The 27,611-nt window shown below is 45.8% G+C and overlaps 2 protein-coding genes across 4 annotated transcripts in view; one reads left to right on the plus strand and one right to left on the minus strand.

Moving 5' to 3' along the window:
• Window positions 1–346: 346 nt before the first annotated feature.
• On the minus strand, window positions 347–3,689 carry PSMD7 (proteasome 26S subunit, non-ATPase 7). The gene is made up of 7 exons (XM_053953016.1): window positions 3,543–3,689; window positions 2,925–3,016; window positions 2,576–2,668; window positions 2,020–2,117; window positions 1,668–1,748; window positions 1,035–1,126; window positions 347–831 (listed from the first exon to the last, which is right to left on the minus strand). The coding sequence occupies exons 1-7, from the start codon at window positions 3,614–3,616 to the stop codon at window positions 393–395; spliced, it is 969 nt and encodes a 322-aa protein (XP_053808991.1). The 5' UTR covers window positions 3,617–3,689; the 3' UTR covers window positions 347–392.
• Window positions 3,690–3,763: 74 nt separating this feature from the next.
• LOC128793806 (collagen alpha-4(IV) chain-like) overlaps window positions 3,764–27,611 on the plus strand; it is a 44,595-nt gene continuing 20,747 nt past the window's right edge. For 2 of the 3 annotated variants that reach the window (XR_008432891.1, XM_053953217.1), the window contains exons 1-2: window positions 3,899–4,371; window positions 4,980–5,133. The gene's annotated coding sequence lies outside the window, so the exon portion shown is untranslated. Of the gene's footprint in view, window positions 3,838–3,898; window positions 4,372–4,979; window positions 5,134–27,611 lie in introns of those variants that run through there. The other variant, XM_053953218.1, reaches the window with a different exon arrangement.

Genomic DNA, 27,611 nt, shown 5'->3' on the forward strand with positions numbered 1-27,611 from the left:
AGCAGTGACAACATCCCAGCCGTGTCACACCACGAGGCGCTGGGGCACAGAGCCAGTTAAACCATCCCAGTTAACCAACTGGGGTACATCCCAGTTAAACAGGGATGGCCGTGGTGCACAAAATTGACCGATGGCAAAGGATTAGCCCTGGAACATGGGAATATGCTCAGTGAGAGCAGAGTGTGCGTGAGCTGAGGCCTCAACACGCCCAAAGACACACTGGGGGAAGGAGAAGTGCTGTGTAACAGCATAATCAAATCAAAAGCCTCCACATGGCTCCCCAACCCTGCCTGGGTGAGGAGGAGCAGAGTGCTGAGCACAACATACAAAACCCCAGCACCAAGGATTTAGTTTACAAGATTTTTAATTTACAAATAAAAAACCTACACCTTTTACTTCTTCTCCTTTTTCTCCTCTTTCTTGCCATCACTCTTCTCCTTGTCTTTCTCCTTCTCATCTTTCCTCTCCTTTTTACTTTCTTCTTTTTCCTGTCCTTCCTTCTTCTCCGCATCCCTGTTGGCAATCTTGTTGTTGATGAGGTTGTGCAGAGCCACAACGGAGCGGATGAGCGAGGCCAGGTACACCACCACCATCTGGTCATTGGTCTTCAGGTAAAAGGCCTTGACAAACTCCTGCAGGTTCACGTCTGGGAGCAGGTTGAAGACGTCCTGGAGGTGGTAGATGATCTGGTGGTTGATGGGGAGTTTGCCCAGGGCTACTTTCTCTAGGTAGCTCCTGATGTCCAGAAGCTTGGAGTTCAGTCCCTTCAAGCCATGGACCTGGTTTGTGATCCGCTGGGACAGCGTGCCCACCGTGGTGTCCTTGATGTCCCTGAAACCCAGAGAGAATCGGGATTAGAACCTCACCCTGCAGGGCACCGTCTCTTGGGGCCTTTCCAGCCGTGTGAGCACAGCCAAGGGCTGATGGCATCCAGGCTCCCAGGATTTATGCCACGTGTTCGACGCACTCCTCGGGCAGCGGCACCGGGAACGCCGCTGGGAGCGCGGCAGGGCCCAGGAGAGCTGTCCCCTCACCTCAGCAGGTGCTCCACACCCACTTCCTCGGCCTCCTCAGCACCAATCTCGCTCGTCACGTGCTCAAAGGTCTTGGAGGTCGGGGTGCCGTCCTAAAGGGACACACAAATGGGGGATTTTAGCCAGGGGATGAGGGATTGCGCCGAGGAAACCAGAAAAGCAGCTCTACACAGGCCACAAGGGATCTGAGAGGAACAGCTCTAGCTGGGCTGTCCTTGATTTAATCAGTGTCACTGACTGCCCCAGCAATCTCTCCTGCTCTGGCTAACTTCCCATTTCTGCATTTTGCTAGTCTGTGCCCAGAGGGAGCAATGGAAATTCTAAATATCACCATTATTTCTCTCTTTCCTGATCCAACTTTGTTGCATTCTGGGAGAGCAGCTCCTGCTCTGCAGTGAAGACCTCAGAAAGGCAAGAAGATGCAATATTTTACAGGCATCCAGAATAATTTAAATGCAACCATCACAGTGACTCGCTGCTGGGTGCTGTTTGTCTGCATGGGGCTCAGCGAGCAGTGAGCTGCTCAGGGCAGGCCCACAGTGACTGGGCACACCTGGGAGCAGCTGCAGGCAGTGACACCACGAGTGACAGCCTCCAGCTGTGACTGTGACACTTCACAGAGCGAACACTCACGTCATGGACCTCCTCCACGGAGATGTAGGCTTCTGTGGGCAGCCCCAGGTCCTTTGGCTTCACATCAATGATTACCAGCACCTCGGGGAGAAAGAAACCGTGCGGAAAACTGGATTTCAGTCATGGAGTAGGAAAAAAATACCCAAGCCAGCTCTTCCATCCTCAGCAAGGCTGCTCAGAGGGGTAACCTCAGGCGCTGAGACAATGATTCAAAAACCTCCTGATCCCAGTTCCTCAGTCACTTTACAGCTGTGTCACCAGCAAAAAGGGTGGGGGACAAGGCTTCTCAGATGCCCCTTTTAGGGAAAGGGAGGCAGGAACAACCCCACAGGCCAAAGGTGGCCCCACTTACAGAGTTGGGGCAGTATCTCTTCATCAATTCGTTGATGGCGATGTCGTTCTTGTGCAGCTTCGGGCCGGTGTGGTACCACCCCACGATTCTTTCTCTGGCTGAGCAAAAGCAGAAAGGATTTGGAATCGGAACTGGGGGAGGCCCCAGCAGAGAGACCTGGGCAGAGACTGGGTGGGCTGACCGAGGGTGAGAGTCTGATCTGTGTGGAGGAGAGGGAAGTGGATTGAGCAGTGACCGCACTCACTCATCACCCTGACTGAGCCACAGCTTTTCTCCTGGCCCCTTCACTGGTAATTAACAGCTTCCGTTAATTGTGTGGCTCTCAGGGCCTGATAGCCTGCACATCTGACATCTTGAGATGCAAGTCCCATCCCTGAAGCGCTCAAAACCGTGTGGATGTGGGACATGGTTAGTGGAGAACACGGTGCTGGCTGGACTTGATAATCTTATAGGTCTTTTCCAACCTTAAGGATTCTGTGATTAGTAGGAATTCCCTTTTCCACAGCCCTGAAGTTTTTGGGAGCATATCCCTGACTGTCAGAAGATCTCAACTCACCATTGACCTTCTTAAACATTCCATACATGTTCTCCAGATAGTCATGGTCCAGGAACCACACGGTATCATCCTTGTCATCCTCATCAAAGGGTACTGGGAATAAAACAAAACACCAGCGTTTAAGAATCCAACTTTCTGAATTAAAATGTTTATTGAAATGCTTTGGGTTTGGGTATTTTTGGCTGCTAAAGGAGAGTGAGGTTTACTTAGGGGTGTCAACAGCAGGCTGCATTTGTTGTTGGATATGAGGTGTACATGGATGGATCAAGGGTTTCTTCAAGACCCCCAACACAATCCATTCACGAAATCATTCAGTGGCTTTGGAGAAGGGCAGGACACCCGAACTCACCTGCAAAACTGTTGGACACATCCAGGATCTTCTTCTGCCAGGAGCCCAGCAGCACTCCAACCACTCGCTTCTGATTTCCCACTTTTCCTATTCTAAAAGGAAAAACGACCGTCAGTCCCTGCCACAAACGGGGAGGAGGGGAGAAGGGACCCCCACCCCGAGTCGGAGATGACACAGCGGGGCTTGAAGAGGGGCGTTGTGACTGTGCTATCACTGCTTGTGTTTACAGCCACAAAAGGGCGTTCCGCGGCCCTCGGAAGCAAAGCCTGTCCCCAGGGACGGGCCGATGTCACTCACGGGGGACGCGACCCCGCCACCGGCTGCGAACAGCGGGCAGCGACCGACCCCCGTGTCACCCACCGCGGGCTCGGCCGCCTCCTGCGATTCACGGCTTCATTTTCGGCTCTAAAACCGCTCGGCACCAGCGGCAAGGAGCGGAATTAGGCCCAAATCACCCGGGGTGCCGGAGGGACCGGGTCCCCTTCCGGCCCCGGGGCCCTCCCGCTCCGCCAGGTCCCCTCCCGGCCCCGGGCTCCTTGAGGGCCCCGCTCCCGGCCCGGCCCCGCTCCCGGCCCGGCCGTGACTCAGCGCCGCGGCGCCACTCCCGCCCGGCCGCACCTGTTGAAGTGATCGACGACGCTGAGCAGCACCAGCGGGTGCACGACCACCCTGTCCACGGCCAGCTCCGGCATGGCGCCCGCCCTGCCCGGCCCGGCCCGGCCCCGCTCGCTCCGACGGCGCCGCGCCCGCAGCAGGCCCGACCGGCCCCGCGCCCTCAGCCCGCCCCGAGCGCCCGGCGTGCAGCGCGCGGGGCGGCGCCGGGCCGGGGCGGGCCCGCGGCCATCTTGGGAAGGTGCGCTCGCCATCTTCGGAGGGGACGGGCCGCGGCGGCCACGGCCGCCATCCTGAGGAGGTAACGCCGCCATCTTGGCACGGTGCCGCCGCCATCTTGGGAGGGTGCCGCCACCATCTTGGGCCGCGGCGCTGTTCCGCCCGAGGCGGGAAAGGGCGGGAAGGGAGCGGCCCTCAGCGGCGGAGCCCTCCCCTCCCCTGCTTTTCCTCCTGTTTCCCCCTTTTCTCTGCCTTTTCCCCCTTTTCTCTTTCTTTCCCCTCCTTTCCCCTCCTTTTCCCTCCCCTTTCCCCCCTTTTCTCCTTCTTTCCCCCCCCTTTCCCCTTCTTTTCCCTCCCCTTCTGCCCCTTTCCCCACTTTCTTCCCCCCCCTTTTCCCCTTTTTTTCACCCCTTTCCTTCTCTTTTTCACTCCTCTCCCCTCTTTCTCCCCCCACTTTTTAAAAGCCCTCTTTTCCCTTCCCTTCCCTCCCCCCCTTCCCCTTGTCTTTTCCCCTCATTTCCCCCATCCCTCCCTTTCCCAGGCTCAGGGATCTCCGTGACCTCTCCCAGAGGGAGGAATCCCGCGTGGGGCTGCGTGAAAAACACCGATCACTTAGGTCTTTTTAAACCTTAAAAGTTTATTAGTAACAAAATAGTTATTAAAAAAAATAGTAATGAAATTAGAGTAATGAAAATTTGGACAATGAGGATTAGGACATTACGAGACAATAAAAAGCAAAGAATTACGGACGTCCGGATGTTTTTGGGCACTGAGCTGCCAAAACCATGCCTTGTGAACAAAGGAATAACCCTTAAAAGCAATAGCCTCTTGTATATTCATATCTCTCATATGCATAAATTCCTTGCAAATTAAGAATTTTTCTAGTTTTTGTCAACTTCTTCCCCTTAATCCTTGTGGTTCCATAAAGAGGAGAGAAGGTGGAAGGATGTTTGTATTTTCTGATAAGGAGGCCGTAACTCTTCAGGCTTCCTGTCGCTGTTATCTCTGTGTGAAGAGTTTCTTGTTTATCTCATCCCTTTCTTGAGCTAGTAAAAAAATACCTTACGCCGCAGAGTTTCTATTTTAACATCATGTTATAACCTAAAACTACATTTAACACACTACTCCGGAGAATTAATACAGCATAACTGCCTAACATTGCACACATAATATTCATTGTAATATTTGCGAAAAAGCCAATCATAAAATCTGCATTTTTCACAGGCTGGGAGCCTGGCATGGGGTCCAAGTGCCAGCACCGGGTGGAACCCTCGCCCTCCAGGCCTTGCGACCCGGCCCGGGAGAGCGCCCTGGTCCCGGAGCCGCGGGGGACGGCAGGAATCCCACGGCCGCAGAGATAAAAGCCCACCAAAAATAGGTAGAAATCCTTATTCGTGTTTGGTTTCTTCCCAGGGACCGTGTCAGGTGAAGCCACTGCCCTTCAGCCTCTCAGATTTTTGTAGAGGTTTTTGCTGCGTGTAAAAGAGAAACAGGCTCAGGTGGGACTGAACTTTGGAGAAGGGTTTTTGCAGCTCAGCAGCAGAAGCTGACTCAGAACTTGTCTTTCACACTTTAATTCTTGCAAAAGAAAAGAAAAGAAAAACAAAACACCCCAAAAATACCCCCCAAAAAACCCCAAACCCCCCCCCCCAAAAAAATAAAAAGAAGAAAAGAAAAAGGAAGTATTACCTGAGAGTGTTACACAGAGGAGTTACTAACATGAAAAATATCAAAGTTGTTGAGCGTGATCTCACAGTTTTTAAAGCACTATTATATCCCTTTATTTTTTACACTGTTCCCACATGGTTTTTGTATATTTCTGTATATAGCAGTAATGTTTTGGTATTTTAAAATACCAAATGGTATTTTGGGTGCAATTGAAGGTTTTGTGTTGCTATTCAGCATCATAAAACTTCAGAGATTTTAGCAAAAACAACAGCAATTTACAAACCCTGCCCAGTCTGAGACCTCTCGTGGAGTTTTCAGTTGTTACATCCTTTGGTGTTCCTGCTAAAAAAAAAAACCAAAAAAAAAAAACCCCAAAAAAACCCAACCCCCCCCAAAAAAAAACCACAAAAAAAAAAACCACAAAAAAAAACCAAAAAAAAAACCCACAAAAAAAAAAACAAAAAAACCCTAAAAATAACCACAAACAAACAAAAAAAAAAAAAAAAAAAAAAAAAAAAAAAAAAAAAAGAAAGAAAAAAAAAGAAAAAAAGAAAAAGGAGTCTCTAATGTAGTTTCCCGAGTTTTTTTCCCAGCAGAGGGAGATCTCTGACCGTCGAATTCCAACACAGCCAGGGTTCTTGTCACTTGTTTTATCAATATACATATAAAACTCAATGTTCAAATTAACTAGTTCAATAAGTAATTTAGCTCATTGATTTTCGGGCATATCCTAAGTGCCATTACAAGCTACGGATATTTTAAATGCCATTACCTAATAGAAGGAATGTTTTAAGCACCTTTTATTGATTTTATTACTGCTTTATTTTTCTGTCTTGGTTTAAAAATCATTTTAACCACTCTGTCATCGAGAAGAAATATATCGTTGGTGAAATACAGTCAATTTCCTAAAAACCTTTGACATCGTTAAATAAGGAATTAGAGTTGTTAAATCATGTCAGGCAGTGACGGGGGGCCGGCGAGGAGATGGACTGGGGGCAGGGGGCCGGGGGGCTGTCCCCGGCGGTGACAGAGCCACCTCGGGGCTGCTCCAGCTCCCAGAGCAGCTCTAAAACCTCCGGAGGGGCGGGAGCGCGATGCAGACACAATTAAAGGGCATTTCGGTAACCCGTTGTGGCTTTTTATTGAAATGACTCTGGAGCTTGGCGCGTTTGCAGTCGGATTCTCTGGACCGCCTTGCCGGGAGTTTGGGGTGTGGATGTTGTGCACAAAGGGGTAAAACGGCTCCCAGGGCTTGCAGCTCCTTCCCTTCCCAGCTCGCTGGGTTTGAGGTTGTCAGAATCACGGAGCTAATCAGCTGGCAGACGCAGGCTGGGGATCCCGCCAGGGTGGTGCTTAATCAGAGGATCGAGAATGAGCGTCGGTGCTCAATAAAAAGCAGCTAATGAGGTGGTTGAGCTGTGGAGCGGCAAACATCCACACTGGGAGGGGATCCTTCTCGGGGTGCTGAGCTGGGACCGTCCCTGAGCACTGGCGCCTCACCTGGAGTGGGGATGGAGGGAGGAGGGGACCCGGGATCTGCTCCTTAAGATGGAACAAGTGATTCCTGCAGTATTTGCTGGGCTTTTCTTTTGTTGGTAAACCCCAATCCAACCCACACACAACCCCCAAAACTTACACACAGCTGTTCTCAGAGGTTTAAGAATGGTTTCCGGTTCGAGAAATAAGATTAAACCATCCTAAAGTAGTTTAAAAATCAAAGTAATGATTGTAAACGTTAAAGCAGGCTCAAGTAGTTTAAAAATCAAGGTAATGATTGTAAACGTTAAAGCAGGCTCAAGTAGTTTAAAAATCAAGGTAATGATTGTAAACGTTAAAGCAGGCTGCAGTTGTTGCCTCGGTGAGCTGCAGGGGAGTGGGCAGCAGGGAATGTCCACGGAAGGGGAGGGGGCTGTGCTGGCTCCGTGTCCATCTCAGGGGGTGCCCGGGGGGAACATGATGGACCTGGAACTTCCTTCCAAATCCACGTGTGCCCTGATTCTCCTCCTTTTGCCCCGACTCTCTTTCTTTTGCTTGGTTTGGAGTTGTGCACTGGCCAGGTTACTCTTTCTGGTGTCATAGGGGCCACACCTTTGCAGATGTTCTTTCCAGTGGTGAGAGGTAGAAAAAGATCCAAGGAAAGGTCCATGCAGCTGGGAAAGATTGATACCTGATACTTTGGATCCTAATCCTAAAGGACTTTTACTAATGTGCTCCTTTAATACTGGTTGGGTTTGTTTTTAGGGAAAAACCTTCTTTATTTTTCTTACCCTTACAGACCATGCCCACTAGTGTGTATTTTCCTTGAGGTACCTCCTCAAATGTGTTTTATCCGTCAGGAGAAGCTGGACTTCCTCCAGACCTGTTGATAGTCTGTCACATAATACCTTTGTGCTCCCAGTTTGAACAGGAAATACATTTATTTCCCTATAAATACATTTAGCTTTGTCCAAATAACTGTAGTTTCCTGTTAAGGTTTCCTCAGCCAGGGTGTGCCATACACTGGTTTAGAGGGAATGATGCTGCCTGGAATTGAGCAAGGATAGCACAAGTCATGGAAGCAGAAGAGAAAGCCACCACCACATGAATTGTGATTTATTTGGTTAAAGTGTAATTCAGTGATGTGCTGACACTGTCTATCAGTGAGTGCATGATGGCCTGAGCCAAGCTGCACTTTGCTTCTGAGCTCCTCCAAAGAGCCATTTCCCCCCCTTAATATCTGTTCTAGAATGTCATCCCTAAAGCAAACAATTAAATCTCTAATTATAAACGAGTCTATTCACTTTCTGATATGAACTTTAAATATTTGTGTTGTAATAATTTATTTCTCTGTTTCCCTATAGGGTGCTTGACCAAAGCTGTGTGTGTATAAATATATAAAATTATATATTTATATGTAGAAGTCGTTACTGACCACATCTGTGAATATTGTTGCAGTTGCTGCCAAGGGATTTAAACCCTTTTGTTCCCACCTGGAGGGTAGCAGGTGACTCTGAAAATCCTGCCCTCTCTCAAAGAGTGGAATTTTGACCGATAACTGTGGACAGCAAATCCTCACTTTCTTTAGTTAAAAACCAGGAGTATTGTCAACATGTCATATCACACCATGGGAGATATTTAATGTTTTATATTCTATGCCTCTGATTTTGTTGCCCTGTCCAGACATCATAGGATACAGAAACATCAGAAATACGGGGTTTTTAATAACTAAGTCCTGACTCTAATTTTTTATTTTAATACAGACCGTTTTCCTTATGCTATTCTGGTCCATTTGCTACAAAATGATTTAAAAAAAAAATAATAGTGGAAACAAACAGTTAAAAAAAGCAAGCACAACAGGTTCTAGTCATACTTATTTTTCCACACCTTGAGGACTAGCAAATTCTTTAATATGAGATTTTATTTGTACAAAGCAAAACTTCAAACCCACTCCAAAGCTTTCTTATTAAGTGCTGTCAGTGCGGTGATTTACAGGGGCAATAAAGATCTGGAGGGGGCACATTCATCACGGGGTTCAGCGCACCAGGAGCCATTTTCTCCAGCGCTAAAGCCAAGTGATAAAATGAATTCTTTTGTTCTATAACCAAGACACATTCCCTGGTTGGTTTTTTTTTTTTTTTTTTAAATGTGTGTTGGACTCCTTGGTTTGTAGCTTGGCCGTGTTCCTGTTACGCATTTATAAATAATGAAAAATTGCTCACATGCAGATGTGATGATGCATCTGGCAAAGCCACTGCTGGAAACACAGGAACTTACTTTCTACTTAATCCTATTCGCTAACTTTTCCCCATTGTTAATTCTTGTATGAAATTTTAACAGCCTTTTTTTAACTGCAGGGTTTGGGGAGATTTGTTCGGTGTGCTCTTTTTTTATTATTATTTTTTGAGTGATTCTATACCTCTCTGCAAAGCTCAGAGAATTCTGGTTAGGAAGTAATAAAAGTATTCAAAATGAAGATCCATGCCCATGGGGTACAGTGAGATTTGGAAAGCTTCACTTGCTTCCTCTGCTTCTAAACTTGTGCTTTGGTGACTTCTGGGATGCTGCTTCTTAACAGGCGGTGGAGAGAAAAGAAAAGTTGGGCTTGTGGTCTAGAGGGAAATGCTGCTGCTTGGTTGGCACTGCCCAGCCCCGGCTGGGGAGAGGAGCTGATGGGGAGAATCTTTGCCTGTCACCAACGCGCTCAGAATCTGCCTGTACAGTGACTATAAAAAAGGGAATTCTGTTTTTTCCATACGAAAATGCCGCCACCTTCGGGCTCTGCCTGGAAGTTCTGGGAAGCGCCGTCACTCTCAGCGTCCGGGGCGTTACACTGGCACCTTTGGGATAGAAAGTAGGAGAACCAAGCTGCAAGAAATACTGTAGAGTACGATTTTGAACATCTTTGATTGTAAGTGTAAACCTGCGCGAAGCTGCAGCCAGTGCTGTGGTGTGGGCTGGGCTGGGCTGGAGCCAGAGCCTGTGGAAGCGCCAGGCTGGGAAAGCTCCACTGTTGAGCCTGGCTAGGATTGAAGTTGGCACCACACTGGGCAGGGACACCAGGTCGCTCCAAGCCCCTTCCAACCTGGCCTCGGGCACGTCCAGGGATTTTGACAAACCTATTTGTTAATCTTGGGTTAATTCAACAATCCAGGAGTGTGTGGGACGAGCGGTTTTCCACGAGCTGTGCTCTACATCCAGGAGTTTGGAAGCAGGACTTGTGCTGCTGCCCCCAGTCCCTGTCCATCCACGGCTGCCTCGCAGGAGTTACTCATCCAGAGGGAAGTCTGCTGCAACAGCCCCAGGTCCCACCACAGCTGCTGTATGGCTGGTGGAAAACTAGAGCTTCACTTGACTGAAAAAAGGGATTTTGGAGATCTCTTTGCTGTAATTTTTATGTTGGCACTTGAAATTTAGCAAGGAAAGCGGTGGTCTTGAAGGCTTTTTGTAGAGCCATGTATGTTACTGCTGATACTTTTATTGCAAAACCTTTAGTCTCTGATATTTAAGGTCAAAAATTGTGTGTGTGCTTTTTTTTTTTTTTAACCCAGGGGCCTCTTATACTGTAGTGTCATGAAATATCCTAAAGCTTTGAGGGGAAAAAAATGGAAATACTTCATTTTATGAAGCAGTTTTGGGGTCAGTTCTTCTGAAATGAATGCTTTTATGTTGGATAGTTTAAAGCCCATCTGTTAACTGAAACCAACCCTAAGTGAAGTTGCAGTTGTGTTTCCTATTAGTCTTGTATCTTTCCTATTAGTCATGTATGAAAGAATACAGAGCCATCCAGCAGAATTCCAAACAAAAATGGAAAAAGCAGATGGTGAAACTATTGCCTTGTTGCCTTTCTTTTACAGGAGCGAGTAATTATTAATAGATCACAAAAATACTGTAAGAGTAGTTCTGTAAAGTGTTACCAGAGTCCCCGCTCAAGGTGTCCTTCTGATCATTGCGTATTGCAGGTGAAAATTGGCGCATTTCACTCAGAGACACTGAAGAGGGTTTGAAAATAGATCATGGATGTTATGTCTGGAAGCCTACAGTGAAAGATAAAATACACAATTTTAAATAGTTAAGCACTGCAAGTCTCTCAGGGCTCATTTATTATGTTGTCATGGTGAGGAAGGAATAAAAAAAATAAAATAAAAAGACTGTTCCTTGGGTAGTTGGTACTTAGAGGCACTTTTCTTTTACAAGAGTTCCATGCTGGCTTAAGGAAAGATCTTGGAGAAAAAGAACAAACTTTATTTTTCAAATAAATTCAGCTAGGAACTCACAGCCTCCCCTGACACAGGGCTGAATTATTGTTAGTGTACACTGCTGGGAGAGTAACACTTACTGCTGTTTAACAACAATGGCTTTCCATGGAATTTCAGAAAGGCAGTAAGAAAAAGAAAGGCAGAGTTGAGTCCTGAAGCAGAAGGAAACACATCCAGCCAGGAGCCAGGCTCCTGTATCAGGGCTGCTGGAAGGGAGAAGGAACACGTTCTGTACATGCAGCTCCGTATGATTTGGTTGTAAAATTCTTAATGGCTTGTGTGTGTGAAGCAGGAGGTCCTCTCTTCCCTGATAAAATCTCCTTGGGTGTATTTCTGCCAGACTTTCTCTCTTTTCCATTCTTAGACTGCAGCCAAATATTGGGAAGGTTGTGTCTGCAAAGCTCCATTTGTCATGAACAGGAAGGAGATGATAACTTTTTAGTGTTGTGATGGAAGGTCACGGGTTGGGTCGTGCTCCGTAGGTGACGGGTTTAAAAGGGCTGTGAATTGTGGGCATCCCTGACTGTGGAATTCCACTGAGCAGGCTCTTGGATGTTCCCACATTCCCATATTTTCAGGTTCTGGAGGGCACCTGAAGTCCTGGGTACTAAAGCAGTCTCCCACATGAGTTTTTATAGTGCTGGAAGCAGCAGCGCAATGGTACAGCATATCCAGGATCTATAAGGAGATGCCTCTGAGGTTTGTTTATGCAGTTTGGGGGGTGTTTCCTTGGGTTATAATCACTGGTGAACTCCCAAATTACTTTTTAACTGGTAAGCTGATTGGGCTGATTGTGTTCTGGCTGTTGAGTTTGGTGGGTTTTTTTATGGAAATCATTCTTTACTGATTTTACATCAGGGAGACAATTGCCCAAGTGGTATTTTCATATGAAAGTGTCATAAACTGTATTTGTTGATGTAAAAATGAGTCAGTTTTAGTAAAGATTACTCCCTTGGCTCACAGAAAAGTGGTGTTCTAGCTCATCCATTCTTGGATTCCAGTGATAGTCCCTTTACTTCCCTTTGCTCCTGTTGCATTCTAGAAAAGGCTAATTAGTTCTCCACTGAGCTTGATAAAAAAGGATTTTTTAAAATATAATATCAAAAGGTGTTATATTGGGGCACAAAGGTAACACCACAAGGGGGTACTATAATTTTATCAAATTTGCCTTAGTAAGCTGTTTTATTAAGTTAAAGTGATTAGAGCCAGCAGAGTTAATTTCAATATGCTAATACACCACAGCAAGTTGGAAACTTAAATAAAATGATACTAATAATTTAAAAGTAGAGAAGGTAGAGCAGCTTAGGAAGGTGACCTGTACGTTACACTGAGATTGCAAACAGGCTTGGCAGATGTAAAGGGCTTCTCAGCAGGCTCGGGAGGTTCCGGGCTGAGCTGCACTGACCTTTGTGGGAGGACGTTAATGCAGCTCTGTGGAAACTGCCTCCTCCAAAAAGTTTGCTTTCATGTGAGAGAAAGAACCCTTTCCTCTCTCAGCTGTGGGGGTTAATGGGTTTAACACCTGTGTGAAGGTGGCTGTTTATTAGGACTTTTTTTTTTAATGGAAAAATGCATTCTCTGGCATTCCTCTATTAGTGGAGCGGTTGCTCTCAATTAAAATGCATTGCTGGGACTTGATGTTGGCACCCAGGGGAGAGGGTGGGTGGATGGGTGTTAAATCCCCAAGGCTGCTCTGGGGGTTGGAGAGGTGCTGCCTGCCCTCCTTTTTGTGTCAGAAGTCTGCATGAGCTCCAGAGCACCAAGCTAGAAAAGAGGGAAGAAATAACATGTTACTAGAACACCTGAGACAAATATTTTCTGCTAATTTCTACAGAAGAGAATGAATTTGTCATTCCTGTGATCCTGTTGAGTGAGTTTTGCTTTCATTAGGAGGTTCCCAAGATCACTGTTTCCCCCCAGGACTTGGAAAACCAAAGTGCATGTCAACAAACCGGTGGAAAGGCTGGTCTGCCAGGGTAGGTAATTGGGAATGATGTAACCACGGGATTTTCCAAACGCTTTTCAAGATGTTTTCAGTGGCTGTTTGCAGTCTGTGATTGAAATCCCCGCATGGCATCAGACTGTGGAGAACTCGGCCGCAGAATGCTGCTTGTCCTGGTCAGTTCCATGGTCATTCCTGGCTTTGTGTGAAACGTGTGCCCAAGGAGAATCAGCAGAACATCATCAACAAAGAGCTGCAGCCTCAGTGTTCTGTGTCCTCCACACAAAGCCCAGGGGCTTGGATTTAAGGACATTTGAGTGCCAGTAAAAGGCTTTGATTTCCTTGGGTGTGAGCTGTGTCCTGTTTAGGAAGGCTGCAGGTAAAATATGGCAAAGTGGGGAGCTGTAGTGAGAATGTTTTAGTCCCTGAGAACTCACAGGTAACTTTTTTCCAAGGAAGAAACCAAATTAGTGCATTCTAGATTTGTATAACAAATTATTGGTATTGAATTATCAAATTATATGCACAATTAAATTTTTATTAAATAAGGAATAACGTATGCAATATTATGCTAATCTGGTGCAGTATAACAAGTTTGTAAGTTTAACACACCGTGTGCTGTGCCTCTGCCTCCCAGGGGACTCGTTTGAGACATAAGGCATTCAGCAATTGAAAAGAAAATTATAAAATTAGTCACTTGAGTAATTTAAATATGCAAATAAGTGTCCCAACTGTGGTGATACCAGATTTAGCTGAATTTACTCAGGCTGCTTCGACTTTATCACCCTAATTATTCCAGCTTTGTGTCAGGCTTAAGAAAGCAGGAAGCCAGAATTCTCTGTTACACAAGTTTCTTGTGGTGCTATTACTGCACTGTGTGTGCCCTAACGCACTCACTGGGAAAAACTTGTTCCAAGGGTTTTTTCCCCTGCTAATTAGCAGAACAAAGGCAATCAGGACTGTTCTATCACGAGAGATTTAACACACTCGGATTTTGTGAGCCAAGCTGAGTGAGGTATATATGTTCTGATAGCAAACATACAGCACAGCCAAGGGAATTCCATGTGCTGGAGCCCTTCAGGAATTCAGTCAAAATTACCTGTTTAGGTGATGAGTTTGTTTTTTTTTCTCAGAGCCATCTCCTTGCGTGTCTCTGGCGTTAAAACATAGCTGGCTCCATGAAAGTATTAATTATTTTAGAAATCTCATCTACAAGGAGCTGGTAGGGAGAGGAACACTGATGGAAATAAGCACATGATCCAGTTGCACATACAGGGCTGTTTTCAGGTTCCTGTTAATATTAAAAGAATGTTAATGTAAAACATTAAGATAAGAAATCAGAGGACAGTCTCTGCCTCCATGAAGCCCAGGAGCTCCTGCTGAGCTTTGCTCAACAAGCAAGTACAGAAGCTCTGTGATTAAATTGATTTAGCCCTTATTATTGGCAATAGAGTGACCATTGCTTTGATGTAAGAGTCATTTTTTAAAGTATCTTGGTGATAAATGATGAGAGTCTAACAGACTTTTTGCCTTAGTTTTTGGCATAACTCTTTAAATTTTTTTCCCTCAGGAAGTGTACACAACAACCCCATTTTTCACATGAATAAATGGAAATAATCTTTGCAGCCATGGATGCTTCTTAATATTAGTTGAAAGTAAAGATGCACATAGGGCTTCTAGTCTATAAAGAAGGTGAGAAAACAAATAAGAGCAAGTGTTAATTCATGTACACAGAATTTGTGTCTGCACAGCAGGTGAAAATGCTACATTAATGCTGGAAATATCTGTCCTGCTGTGTAGTTTTCCTTCCTTTTTATTACTCTAGTGTTTGGTCTCGTATGACTGCACCGTACTTATTTGCATGTTATCACGACAGATTCCTCTTTGCTTCTAGTTATCCATATAAAGAGATAGATGCTCCACATGACCTCAAGAAAGTATTCAGATGAAATGCTATCTTAAAATATTGCGTGTTTCATAATGCAGTGTATATATACATAAATTTTATTTTTAGTCAAGGTTATTAATTGCTCACAAAAATGCCAACTAAGAAGAATGTTGTTAAAGTGTAATGTCAAATGCTTCTAATTATGGCAATGTCAGGAGCAGGGGTCAGTTGGAATGTCCATGAGATTAAATAGAAAATTATCCCGACTGTGTGACTCAAAGCTTTCCCCTGTTTGAGGAGCCACCAGCTGTGGCTGTGGTCCCTCATGGAGCTCAGAAACACATCGTGGATCAACGCCCGTGTTTTTAACGGGGCCCTGACCTGGCTCTGGACATGCAGGGACGGACAGGCCACGCCTTAGGGAGTAACTTCAGCCACCAGCCCTGCCATTGCTGGAGCCCGGAGCTGCGTGTGTGCCTGAGCCTGTCCCCATGAGAGCAGCCTGGCCTTGCTCTCAGGGGAGCGCAGGGACCGTGTTCCCGCTGGGGCTGGGGCTGGAGCAGAGAACCGCGGGCCAGCGCCCGGCCCGGCTCACGCCCCGCGCGCTCCAGGTGTGCCACGCCGCTCGCTTGGCACGGCCTCCCACTCCTTGGCAGCTGGGCTGTTCCACTCTGTTTTTAAAACGAAGAGAGGCTACTCTTGCCGTGGTTCCACTTGTTGCATGCGTGCGGCTGGTGCTCTCCAACCTTCTGGCACGCTGTTGGTCTGGATCTGCAGTTCTCGTAAGATATTTGTTGTGGAAATAATTCCTCTTTTTGGTTTTTTTTTTTTTTCCTATTACAATAACAAGGAAAAAAATTTCAAAATGTGAATTTATTTGGTAATTCAGTCTTGCTGGCCACACAAATTCCAGTTAAACTTGTACTTTGTGAGGAACCAAGTGTGATAGATGACATGCTCTGTTTTGGTCTGGATGTTTGGCTACCTCTGTTATTAATGTTGTGTCATACTCTGAAAGGATCAAAGACACTGAGTAAGGGGAATAGGTTTTAAAAAAAGGGAAATGAGTGTACTGAGTGGAAGAAGGGTAAGAGTACATACAAAAGTGACAAGCAGCCCATCAGTCCTTTTAAGTTACTCTTCCAGACTGCTTTGTGTGGCATTCACATTTTTTCAATGTTTTTTTTCTGATTGTGCTTTATGTATTTTGCTTGACACAGCAGGTACTTGGGGTTTGTACTTTTGTCTACGTGACTCACAAAATGGGCTTTTCTTTAAAGGAGGTACTTTTGCACTGTTTTATGGAGCATCATGGTGGATTGGTGTGCCTGTGCCTCAGACTGGCAGGTCAGTGAAGCCTGGGGACTGTCAGCACAGGAGCGGGGAGGAGGAAACCTCTGAAGGGTTCTCTGACATCTTGGCTGCTCCTTGCGTTCCTTTTCCTCGATATCCTACAAAACAATCTGCTGCCGGACAATTTCCTGCCTGTGTACAACTTCCCTGGTGCCTTGGGTGTTGGTGAGTTAAAACGGTGCTGGGCTGCTCCAAGATGAGGTAGGAGGGGTGCTGCAGCAATCTTTGGTGCTCTGCCCCTGTCCCACGGCCAAAACCACGGCAGCTGTCACACTCCACAGGTGTCCGGTGCTGCTGGGGTGGCCAGCGTGGCCATTGCCTCCCGGGCACTGCCCCTCCTAGCTCTGAAGGGCAAGTAATTTGCAAGAGGTAATTAAAAGGAACAGTTTCTAATTCCAAATGGTCCGAGAGATCTCTTGCAGGAGGCAATGCACGACACAGCAGCTCAGGGAAACCTCTGGAGCTGGCCACACAGGACAGGTGAGCTGTGGCGTGGGGGAGCCTGCACAGGTTGGGCTGAGCTCTCTTGGTGGTTCCTGGCCTGCCAGAGGCAGAGCTGGGTCAGAACTCTGGGAGATGCCCTGATGGCAGCATGGCAGGGCTGTGGGGTAGTCTCTGGGTCTATGTCTTCATACTGCTTATTGTGTTTCAGCATTTTAGAAAAGTTCATCCTTCAGGTTCTTCAGTACACGATGAAACGTTTAATCATTTAAAATTCATATTAGGTCTAAAATTGAAAGTAGTCTGGATCTTCTGGAGAAATTTCAGTGTCTCCAGAAAATATCAATACCAGCACTTGGAGCTGGCTCTTGGCTGCTCAGGTGACCCTGGGGCATCCCTGCTGCTCAAAGTCAGTGAGGAGGCTTTGGATTTCTCTCCAAGTTCTTTTTGGAGCTTTCAATGGGCCACAAAAATGTCACTCAAAAAAACTTGTCATTTAGTGAAGCTGTTGTTCTGCAAAGATCAAGTTTAGATGAGGTAGCAGTCAAAATATGTGCTTGGTCCTCTTCTGACCTAAAAAGTATGGGTTTGGTCCCTGATGTCATTAAGCCAAACTTTCTCACTTCATTGACTTTAGGAAGGCAACTGCGACTGAGATACTGCATTGGATGTGTTGGGGACTGCGTAATTAGTGCCTGAAATCAGTGCTTAATAGCTCGTCTTCAGAAATTTATTTTCCCTTCTGGAAAAAAGTGTTGATATTTTAAGCATTTTGACTGTTCCTGCTTATTTTTTTTTCTTCCTTTTATGATATAAAAATTCAGTTTGGTTCATTTTGAGCCTGACTGGAAGGCGAAGTTTGTTTATTTTGGCAGCTTAGTTGTAGATCGGCCAAGAGGAAAATGAAAAACTGTAGCCTGTGGGCATTCTGTGTGTGCTTATCTCCGTCCTGCTGGAGCAGGGATAACTGTCTCCTTCCTTGGGAAGGAAAACAGGTTGAGGAGAAGCCTCATGTATTAATATTTTCTCTCTTTTTTTTTTTTTTTTTACTGTAGCAATTCTGCACAAGGTCTGTTGGCAGTGTTGGGGGTGGCACAGACACACCCACAGCTCAGGGTATGCTCTGAAGTACTTTTGCCCAACAGAAGTTTAATCAATTTATTAAATATTTGTTTTTTTCTACTCCTAATGTTTGGAAAATAACTTGAGATTGTATATCTTTGAGTATTAGTCTAAGAGTGAATCAGAAAACAATAATTTCTGTTGGCTCCTTTTTTGGTGCTACAATTCAGCCAAGGGCACACATTCCAACAGCCCGGGCACTGGGCTGGTCTCCTCGGGACTGTGCTCTCACCACAGCCAAGGACAGGCGTTGTCAGGTTGTCCTGCTGTGATCCCAAACACCTCCCAAGCTCCATTGGTGGCACCAGGACCAGCTGGAACACGAGGGTGCAGAGGGAGCCCCGCTGCCAGCCCTGCAGCTGCCTCTGCGCCCACCTTTGCTGCGCGGCACGCCGCCAGCAGAGCTCCGCCTGGGACAGCAGGTAAGCCAGGGACAGGCAATTCCTGCCCCAACAGGACCTGAGACATTGGATGTCAGCTACTGCATGGCTTTAATTTGCAAATCCCGGGATGCTCACTCACTGCCTTTCCTTTTGCATTATCAGCTCTTTCACATGAAACATTTTAAAGATTCGCAGCTATGAACTTTCCGCCAAGTTTTATGGCTTTGTGTTGTGTGCTGTTTGCCACTTGGATATATGGGAATTTCTTCTTATGAGACATGATAAACATGTAAAATCCTAATTTTTTAGGAGTTGGTACAAGTTCAAATGCTATTGCTTTAAAAGAAATTGATACTAGTAAGGCACAGAGAAGAAACTCGATGGAAAAAGTGAGTGACCTGTGTGCTTTTTGGTAGTTTTTTAAAAGCTCCTTGCTCAAAGACATCTACCCTGTCCTCAGAGGACTTGGGTATTGGTTTGATGTCAGTTCTTTCACAAATAAACTTTTATTTCTGTTATTCTAATCATACATGTATGCTGCTAATAAAATTCTTCCTCAGGGTGTCTGGGAGGAAAACATTATTCCTTTGTTTTGGACCAGCCGGCAACTGCGGCACTGCTGGATTAGCAGATGAGAAGTTATTCCAGAGAAACGGCTTTTTCTGGAAAATTGCTTTGACAGAAACCCCTCATTCCTGTGACCAGACTCCACAGACTTTCAAAGTAATTAGGGGGACTTCAGTAACAAAGAAATACAGACAGCAAATCCAACAAGAGATTTGGCTGCTGCTCCACAGCCTCACTGTCTGTGTGTCCCTCCTGCTCTTGGGGGGAGCAGGAAAATGAAGGGGAAGAGGAGTTACTGATGGTGCTGAGAAGGCTTTATTGCTGGGGCACCAAGCCCATCCCTCTCCTTTTAGGCAGAGCTGTGTTTTTGGGAGCAGGAATATGAGCAGCCTCACCGTGGAGGTGTGGTGTGGCAGCAGGTGCTGGCAGGAGCGGTCTAACGTGTGTCTGCTCCAAGGATCAGGGCAAGGGGGCACTCCAGAGACTGGGCATTGCGGTAGGGAATGGCACTGGCAGTGGGTGTGCCAGCCTGGCAGCCAGTGGCATCTCCCACGGGCAGTCCCTGTGGCCAGCACCTGGTGTGCCCCAGCGTGGGGTGCAGGCGCTGCACTGGCCACTCAGTTCCCCGGTTCCTGCTAAGGGAAGAAAGCATCCAGGTTTTCTTAATGTGTCTTTAAAGCATTAAAAAGTCTCTGGAGGTGGGAAGGGGAAGGATCAAACCCCTCTGGAGGAGTAGTGCTCTTAATGGCCTTCACTCCATGGGTGATGCCCAGCACCGAGTGTCACCCCCTTCTTTTGTCCTAATGACAAACCCACGCTGTGGGGTTAAGGGTTGGTACTGGAACTGGGGGCCCAGTCAGCACCTTCCTGCTCACTCAGGTTACTGAGGGTGTGCTGGGATTCTGGGACAGCCAGGCTGAGGGAAAAATAGCTTTCCAGGGTCTTTTTTGGGACTGACTCTAATTGTATTTCCTTACACTGCCCAAGCGGGTTTCTCTCCCTCGTGCCTCCGATCCTGTGCAACAGAAATCACAGCTCATGATTAAGTAAATGCACAATCTGTGGTGTTTGATCCACGTGTGCCCTGGTGGCAGCCAGATGAGTGGGAGTTTCCATGTGTGTGTTTTCTTGCAAAAGTTTGGGAAAAAAATCAATTTGCACAGTCAGGACAGCTCCCAGTGCAGAATTCCTGTGTAAAGGCAAGGTGGCCTGATGCCACCAGAGCAGCTTCATCCCAGCCAGAGCCTGCTGGATGCCAGGCCGGTGGGGCAGGTGTGCTGAGGGGTGGCACACGGCAGGTGCCCCCCCAGCCTAGCCCAGCAGGAATGTGCCCAGCAGCTTTCCCTCAAAAGAAACATGAGGAAAACATCTTGGTTTAGGGAGATATTTAATATGTTTTTCATATTTGGAAGGCAGTTAATGTCTGGGAATGTCCTTTTGCTCCCTGGCCAGCATGATTAATGTTACTTTTGATCTTTTTTTTTTTAAATTCAGAGTAAAAGTGATTTATTTGCAAGGAAAGCAACAGCAATTATTTACTCTGTATTCATGGTTAAAGTTGCTTTCTTTTAAACATTATTTTTGGGAGGGTAAAAGTTCTTAAAAATAAACATGGTTCAAATTATTTTTAGATTAAAATACTTTATGGATGGAGAACTGAGTTTTAGTGTTTGAGCATTAAACCAGGTAGTTAAGTCTTTGGGGAAAACACAGATGTAGAAAGGCCAAGCAAAAATGTGCTTTCAACTACCTGGAGCTAATTACACGGAGCGGCTAATGAGGATTCTAATGAGGATGCTCCTGGGTTAGGTGCTTGTGCCCAGGTGGGCTGGTTTGCTGCCTTCCTGCCAGCCCTGTGCTGGGGCTCAGCTGTCCATGGGCTGCACGTGTGTGGGGCCATCTGGGCTGTGGGCACGGGGACTGGCACAGGGACTGGCACAGGGACTGGCACAGGGTGTCCCCAGAGCAGGGTGAGACAGAGGCACCCAGGCATTGCACGAGCTGCTCTTGTGAAGTGTTGGTGAAAGCTGCCCTCAGCAGAGCCCCACCGGGGCTCAGCAGAGGGTTATAGGTAACGTGCAGATCATTCAGGGTGTGTTTGAAAAATCCATCAGAATCGCTGCTGTAGCTTTTTTGCCTGTGGAGCTGAAAACTTTGTTGGCCTGGTCCTTGGTGCCACAGTCGGACTAGGAACCATGGAGCAGCTCAAGGTCACGGGATGGAGTCTGTGGTATTTTAATACACATTAATTTTATCATGGTCCCTTCTAGTACCAGCAGCACCTGTGATGTCCTGAGGCTAGGGTTGGTCCCTCTCTGCCCTGGGGAATGATGGGCTGCAAACCTGGGTCTACCCTTAAGACCAAAACCAGGTGGCTGTTGGGGCTCACATCTCTCTCCATGCATCCCTCTGGGATGCAGCTCTGCTGGAGTGGGAAGAGAGAAGCCTTTTTTGGTTGGGATGTGCAGGTCAGAACTGCAGGTGTGGCACTTCAGAGGCACAGTGTTGGCACGGTTCCCTTATAGACAGAGAGAACAGCAGCCAGTGAGGTCCTGGCCCAAGACTGTACAGGTTTTGTACTAATTTTATGCTCAGAGGTGTCTCTTGGGCTGTCAGAGGCAGTGAGGGTCCAGCTGGGCAACAAGCAGGGTCCTGTGGAGGGGGACACATTGACTCTGGATCTTTGCTGCTGCTTCTGATTGCTTTGTGCCTCTGGCTACACCGTGTCTAATTAGTAGTAACATATGAAAAACTAAGACTGAGCTATTAAGTCCATAATGCATGAATAAGCTAAAAGGATAACTCCAAGTTACTTCTCTACTTACAGAAAATAGCCCTGAGTTCTTCATTTTGTATTAAGGTTGTTCTGGTGTGACAGCAGGTCGTGTACCATAGACATGAGTGTCAAAGAAAGCACTGTTTAGCCTTCTCATTTGATTAAATTCTGGGGTGAGTAACAGAGATTTCCTTTTACTTACATCTTCCATTTTGGTCATGCAGATGCCATTTGGTTGGAAATATTACACCAGTCTGATTATTGTGTAAAATCACCTGTGTTATTTTCAGCCTTAAAAGCCCAAAGTGAAGTGTGTCCACCCCAGCTGAGGCAGAGACTCCTGAGAATGTTCTGCAGGACTTGTGTATGTATTAAATTCTGTGGAGCAAATCACAATGGACTCATTCCCAGCTGGGGCTCGCAGGGCTTTTTCACTTCTGTCTTTACTTGGTAATATAGAAAGTGGTTTGTGCTTCACATCCCTGTTCATAACCTCACAGCACTTGGCTGCAAAATCCCTTGGGGTGGTGGTGCTCTGGATGCAGGAGCTCAGGCTTGACTGAAGGAGTTTTATTGTTTCCTCTGCCTGGCTGATGCAATTAGGGGGGGTTGGTCTTATTAGCACTGTGTGACAAAGGGATGTGGCCAGAGCAAGCCCATTTACTGAGCCATGACTCACTTCTGCACATCCAGTAGCCCATGACTCACTCATTTGTCACTCTGTGGTACCACCCTTCATCTGCAAGGCTGCTCTGTTGAACATCTGATGATTTTGATTTGTCTCCTTGGAACCGCCTTGGCACAAGGGTATCCAGGATGAGCCTGTTGATAGCAGCTCCCTGAGATACTGAAAAGTTTTCTTGTGGGTGATGCACAGCGCTCTCCAAACTCAGCCTCTAGACTGCAGCAGAGATGTGTTGTGGTTGAATCATCCTCACTTTGAGCCGTCCCCATCACACAGCTGGACCCACTGAGTGGTTGGCTTTTGTTCTCAATGTGCACTTCACTACCAGAGCTCTTTGAGTAATGCAAGTGACTCCTGCAGGGTAACATTTTATGTGTCAGGATGCTGAGTGTCCAAACCTTCCATCTCACCTACTTTGATACAGTTTTTGTTTTTTTCATCATTAGTGTACAAAACATAACTCCACTCATGATGAGTTTGTGCACCTAAAACTACCCTATTCCCAAGGGGAATCTAGATTGCCATTAGATGTTGGAACAGTTCTCTGAAAAATAGTCAATACATTTCTGCTCTTCCTCAAGTGTCTCAGTATTTGACAGCTGGTTTCTCTGATGGGTTTTTTGTGTTTTGTTCTGTTTTTTTTTTAAATTATACATATTCCCACTTATGGGCAGGGAGTCCACTAGTCTCTCCCAAGCTGCTTCAGCACCACAGATGTGAATCGTCTGCTTCAACTCCACAGTGAGCTGAGAAATATCTCCTCATGAGTGCTCAGAGTTGTGAACACTGTAAATGAGAGCAGCAACAGCAGAGATATAGGAAACAGATGCTGTGGCTTCCGGTTGGAAGTTCAGTGACTGTTCTGGCAAAATACTTTAGACTTATTAGATGGAAAAAGGTGCTACAAATCCACACAAACCTGTCAGACTTGAACGCTGCAGCCTTAAATTGTGGTGCTTACCATGCTGGCTCACGAGCCGTAGAAACTTGAAGTACATTGTGAGAATCTGTTGTCTTGAATTTGGTCAGAACATGCTCTCAGTGAGTGGCAAAATCACTTGAAGGAAATGTCATTTATACCACAGAATCCCAGAATGGACTGGGTTGGGAAGGGACCTTAAAGCTCATCCAGTCCCACCAGTAGGGACACCTTCCACTGTCCCAGGTGGCTCCAAGTCCTGTCCAGCCTGGCCTTGGAACTCCCAGGGATCCAGGGGCAGCCACAGTTTCCCTGGGCAACCTGTGCCAGGACCTCACCTTCCTCATAGCCAGGAATTCCATCCCAATATCCCATCTAACCCTGCCCTCTGGCAGAGTGAAGCCATTCTCCCCTCTCCTGTCATTCCTTCTAAATAGTCTCTATCTTTCTTGTAGGCTCCTTCAGGTACTGGAAGGGCAGAAAGAGAAAAAAACCTTCCTTACCAGGTGATAGAATTGTACCCACCTGGGTTTGCTAAGTCCCAGGTAGTTTCTGGGATGCTGAGCTGTGGTCAGTCCTGGTGAATGTAAGTGATGTGGTTTAGTGATTTTATGGATGGTTCTTGCCAGTGTGCGTGGGTGTGGAAACAGCCCCTGTCACACACACTACCTTTACGGAGTGTATAAACAGGGGTTTCATCTGCTTCCCATTTACTGGTACATTTTGTTGTCTTTGCCATGGGCATTTAAAACTGAGTTGTTCTGAAGAGCCCTGCATGAAATTTTAAAGAGACTGGACCTTTCATCTGCACACCAGCAGGACACCAGATAGATGAACAAGAAAGAAAGAGAAATTGTTTTTGAAGCAATAGCAAAAAAATAACAGTAGAAGCAATTATTTTATCAAAGGTTTATTTTCTTTCTTGTTTTTTAAAGACCTTTCCTCGGTTGAAGTTGGCTACCTTCTTATGTATGTTTGATTTGTGGTTTTCACAGGGTCCAAATGGAAAATGTCAGCTGGAAGATGTGTATTGTTAATGAGCAATCACAATGGCCCTGGTGATTTCAGTGAATTTTGGTGCTCAGAGGATTGCAAAGCTCTTGTCTTCTATCCCCCAAACAGGAACACATTTCTCTTTCACGTTTTGCTCTGTTCCTTGACTATGGACAGACCTTTTCAAAGAGGAAGGATGGAGTTAGTCTTTGTTTGTCTTTGTTTGTCATGTTCTTGCTTGTAGTGACATAAATGGTGTTCCTTACGGCAAGGAGCTGGACTGTGATCCCTCAGCTGCCTCTGCCAGGCCATTAGGCAGTGATCTCCACTTAGGTTGCTTTGGCTTGTGTTGGTGGCCTGACTGTGACAAGTTCAGTGTCGCATTAGTGGTTCCAGGTCCTTTCAAATCACTGCTGGTTTTGATCAGTTTTCCTTTTGCTGACTGATCTCCTGCCTGCTGCTCCTCACCCTGCTGGGAGATGTTTCCCTGGGGTGATGGAAGCTCCAGCTGGGCCCCGTCATTTGGCTGAGATGGCACTGACTTGCTCCAGATGTGCAGGTGGGATGGTTTTGGTTTTAATACCCATGGTGCTCTGGTGGGAAGGAAAATGAAGCTGGGCTGGGTTTTACTCCCATGCTGATCAGAACAATGTTCTGGAGGAGCTTCGCTGTCCAGAACGTGCAGGACTGAAGACACTGTGCTGGTGGCTTCTTCCAGGCTGAGGAAAACTCAGGGAAATCTAAAATATGAATAAACATATCTCATGTTCCTCACTTTCAGATCTATAGATCTTGTGTTAATTAAATAGGGCAAGTGGACAGGAAAGGGGTTTGTACTGCCAGTAAATATTGGAACTGGAATCTTGTTTGAATTAGGGTGATGTCTGCTGGGTGAGAGACACCTACAGCCATATATAAGACCAAAGCTTCCAGCAGTCCATACTGACTTCCCTGAAAAGCATATTTATATCTTCCAGACCAGTAATTAATCACTCAGTAGGGCTTTTTGGGACGTGAATTCACAGAAGATCTTTTTGTACTGCCAGGAACCACAAAGCATGGGCACAATTAAAACTCTGATTTAATTTATTACATAGAGGCATGGAATGGGAATGTTCTAAGTGATGTTGACAGACCAACATTTCAGAACCACCTATTTTTTTTTTAAATAGAAAACAAATGCTGCTCCTTACAAAAATTAAATTACATTAATAGCAGTTTTCTAATACACTGCTAAGAAAGAAAATCAAGTTTTGGCATTAATTAAGATGTGAAGAAGTGGTATAATTTTTAAAGAGAATGCATTTCAAAGTTGTCTGTTTATATAAAACAAACGACACTGCCTTTTCTTGAAATGCACTTTAAAAGTACATGGCTCTTTTGAAAAAATAAAAATAATTGCTGAAAAGTTTTTGTATGCTGATAATTCCCTTTAGTTAATCTTGGGAGTCCCTGCATCTCCTCTGGTGCCTTCATGTGCTGTTGTCCATTTCTTGGCCTGACACTCAGAAAAAGGCACTGAAATGGATGCACTGAAAATCCACAAAGGGAATTAAATAAGTGAAAAATTTATCTTATGGTGACAGATTAAAAAAATCAACTTAAATAACTCTTCTGTTATCATAAAGGCACTAAAGAGGTGGTTGAACTTGGTCAATGAATGCCTGCATGGGCAAAAAGAATTAGCGAATAGAGAGCCCTTAAAGAGTAGAAGGAAAAAATACAGAGATTTAGTGAATTGAATTAAAGGTAGACAAAAATTTGACTAGAAATAATGTACGTGTTAATCAGGGGAAGTGATTAATCACTGGAACAACTTAATGGCTGTTATGGTGGATATTTTAGCATCAAGAGCGGATGATTTTCTAAACCTGTAGTTCAAGTGCAGCTATTGAGCTTTAAACTGGAAGTAATACAGAAAATTCTGGTGGCCTGTATTATGTAAAGAATCGGATCAAAAAATCACATTATCTTGAGTCCGGTGAATTAAAAAGGCACTTTTGTTTCTGAATAAACATGACCTCAAATAATTTCCTTTTTCTTGAACAACTCAGTCCTACCAGCTTGAGTTTTTCATGATGTTTTAGTCCGTCATAGTGAATTGTCTGAACAGGGATTTATTCAGTGGTGAAACAAAGAAAATAAATGTGAGGAGCTGTCAGGAAAATATAATAAAAAAAAAAATTCTTGATGTTTCTACCTTTTTGCATATGCCTATCTGCTCTTCTCTTAAATCTCCCATGCTTTATGTGGCAGTGGCACCCTGTGCCACACGTGGTGTGATACAGGGCTGGAGTGACACTCCCAGCTCTAATTCTGCTGCCTTCTGTGCATGCCATAACATTGACTTGTGTGTTTTATTGTTGGGTGTTTACCACATCTGTGTGAGAACGTTGTGTTAGGGTAGCGATGGGATAAACCACGAGGAGCTGGGAGAAGTGACAATGAAGAGGAAGGGTTTAATGTTAATAAACTGCAGGTAAACCTGTGCTGGTAAAAATCCTCCTCTGGCTGAGCTGTGCTGCAATGCCAAGTGAACCCAGCGAGTTACAAAGCTGTGACCCCAGAGAGGGGCTGAGCTCTCACCCTCAGTCAGAGGGGACCTTTTGGATGCTGAAGGTTATCTTGGGAGAGCTTTCCAAGCTGGTGTTACATTTCAAGTGCAGAGAAATCAATGGATGGATGGAAGGGTAGTCACAGAAATTAAATGCGGGTCACCATCTGCGAAAGCAGAGGTTTTCATCCCTCTGGTGCTGAGACCAGGCTCATAGAAGCCAACAGGAGAAGCTCGTGGTGCTTTCAGCTGCCCAAAGATGATTTGAGCTGCGCTGGGAATGCTGGAGCTCAGGGAGCAGAGAATAACCCAGGGCGTTCGTAGCACTGCCCTTTGGGTGCCAACGCGAACGAATCTGGCACAGAGGAATGAATGGATGAAGTAATGGCACTTGACTGTACAGATCAGTCAAATGTGATAAAAAAAGAGTAAATTTTTTAAAACCATAAAAATAATTGAGTTTGCAGAGCAAATTTGTCTGCAGTTTAAGACTATTTTAAAATAACACGTACAGAGATCTTTCCACTGGAATTTGAAGGACTCTTTCATTTCTGAACTGACCAGATACAGTTCAAAATATGTAGGAGAAACCACAAACAGATTTTCAAACCTGTTCCAGGACAAGTGAAATTTGGGTATGATTTACAGGATTCCTGGGGGGATACTTCACAGTGCACGTCTCTGTTTCTTCTGGGACTTTAGAGGCATTTGTTATCCATGTTTCCGTGTTCTAAGGAGCAGGTATTATCCCATGTACTGGTACCAAACGGTTTGGTCCTGGACTGGGAAGAGTTTTATTGCGCTGTTGATGTCGGGGTCGGGAGGCCAGG

This window comes from Vidua chalybeata, chromosome 11 (assembly GCF_026979565.1).
Source record: "Vidua chalybeata isolate OUT-0048 chromosome 11, bVidCha1 merged haplotype, whole genome shotgun sequence".
Taxonomy (NCBI): domain Eukaryota; kingdom Metazoa; phylum Chordata; class Aves; order Passeriformes; family Viduidae; genus Vidua; species Vidua chalybeata.

Bases quoted from the DNA above. Each gene is read 5' to 3' on its own strand.
- PSMD7 (XM_053953016.1), bottom strand. From the start codon at position 3,616: ATGCCGGAGCTGGCCGTGGACAGGGTGGTCGTGCACCCGCTGGTGCTG. The intron at 2,669-2,924 runs GTGAGTTCGGGT...TTTTATTCCCAG, and splicing joins TGTGTCCAACAGTTTTGCAG to TACCCTTTGATGAGGATGAC. The intron at 1,749-2,019 runs GTAAGTGGGGCC...TTTCTCCCCGAG, and splicing joins AGAGATACTGCCCCAACTCT to GTGCTGGTAATCATTGATGT.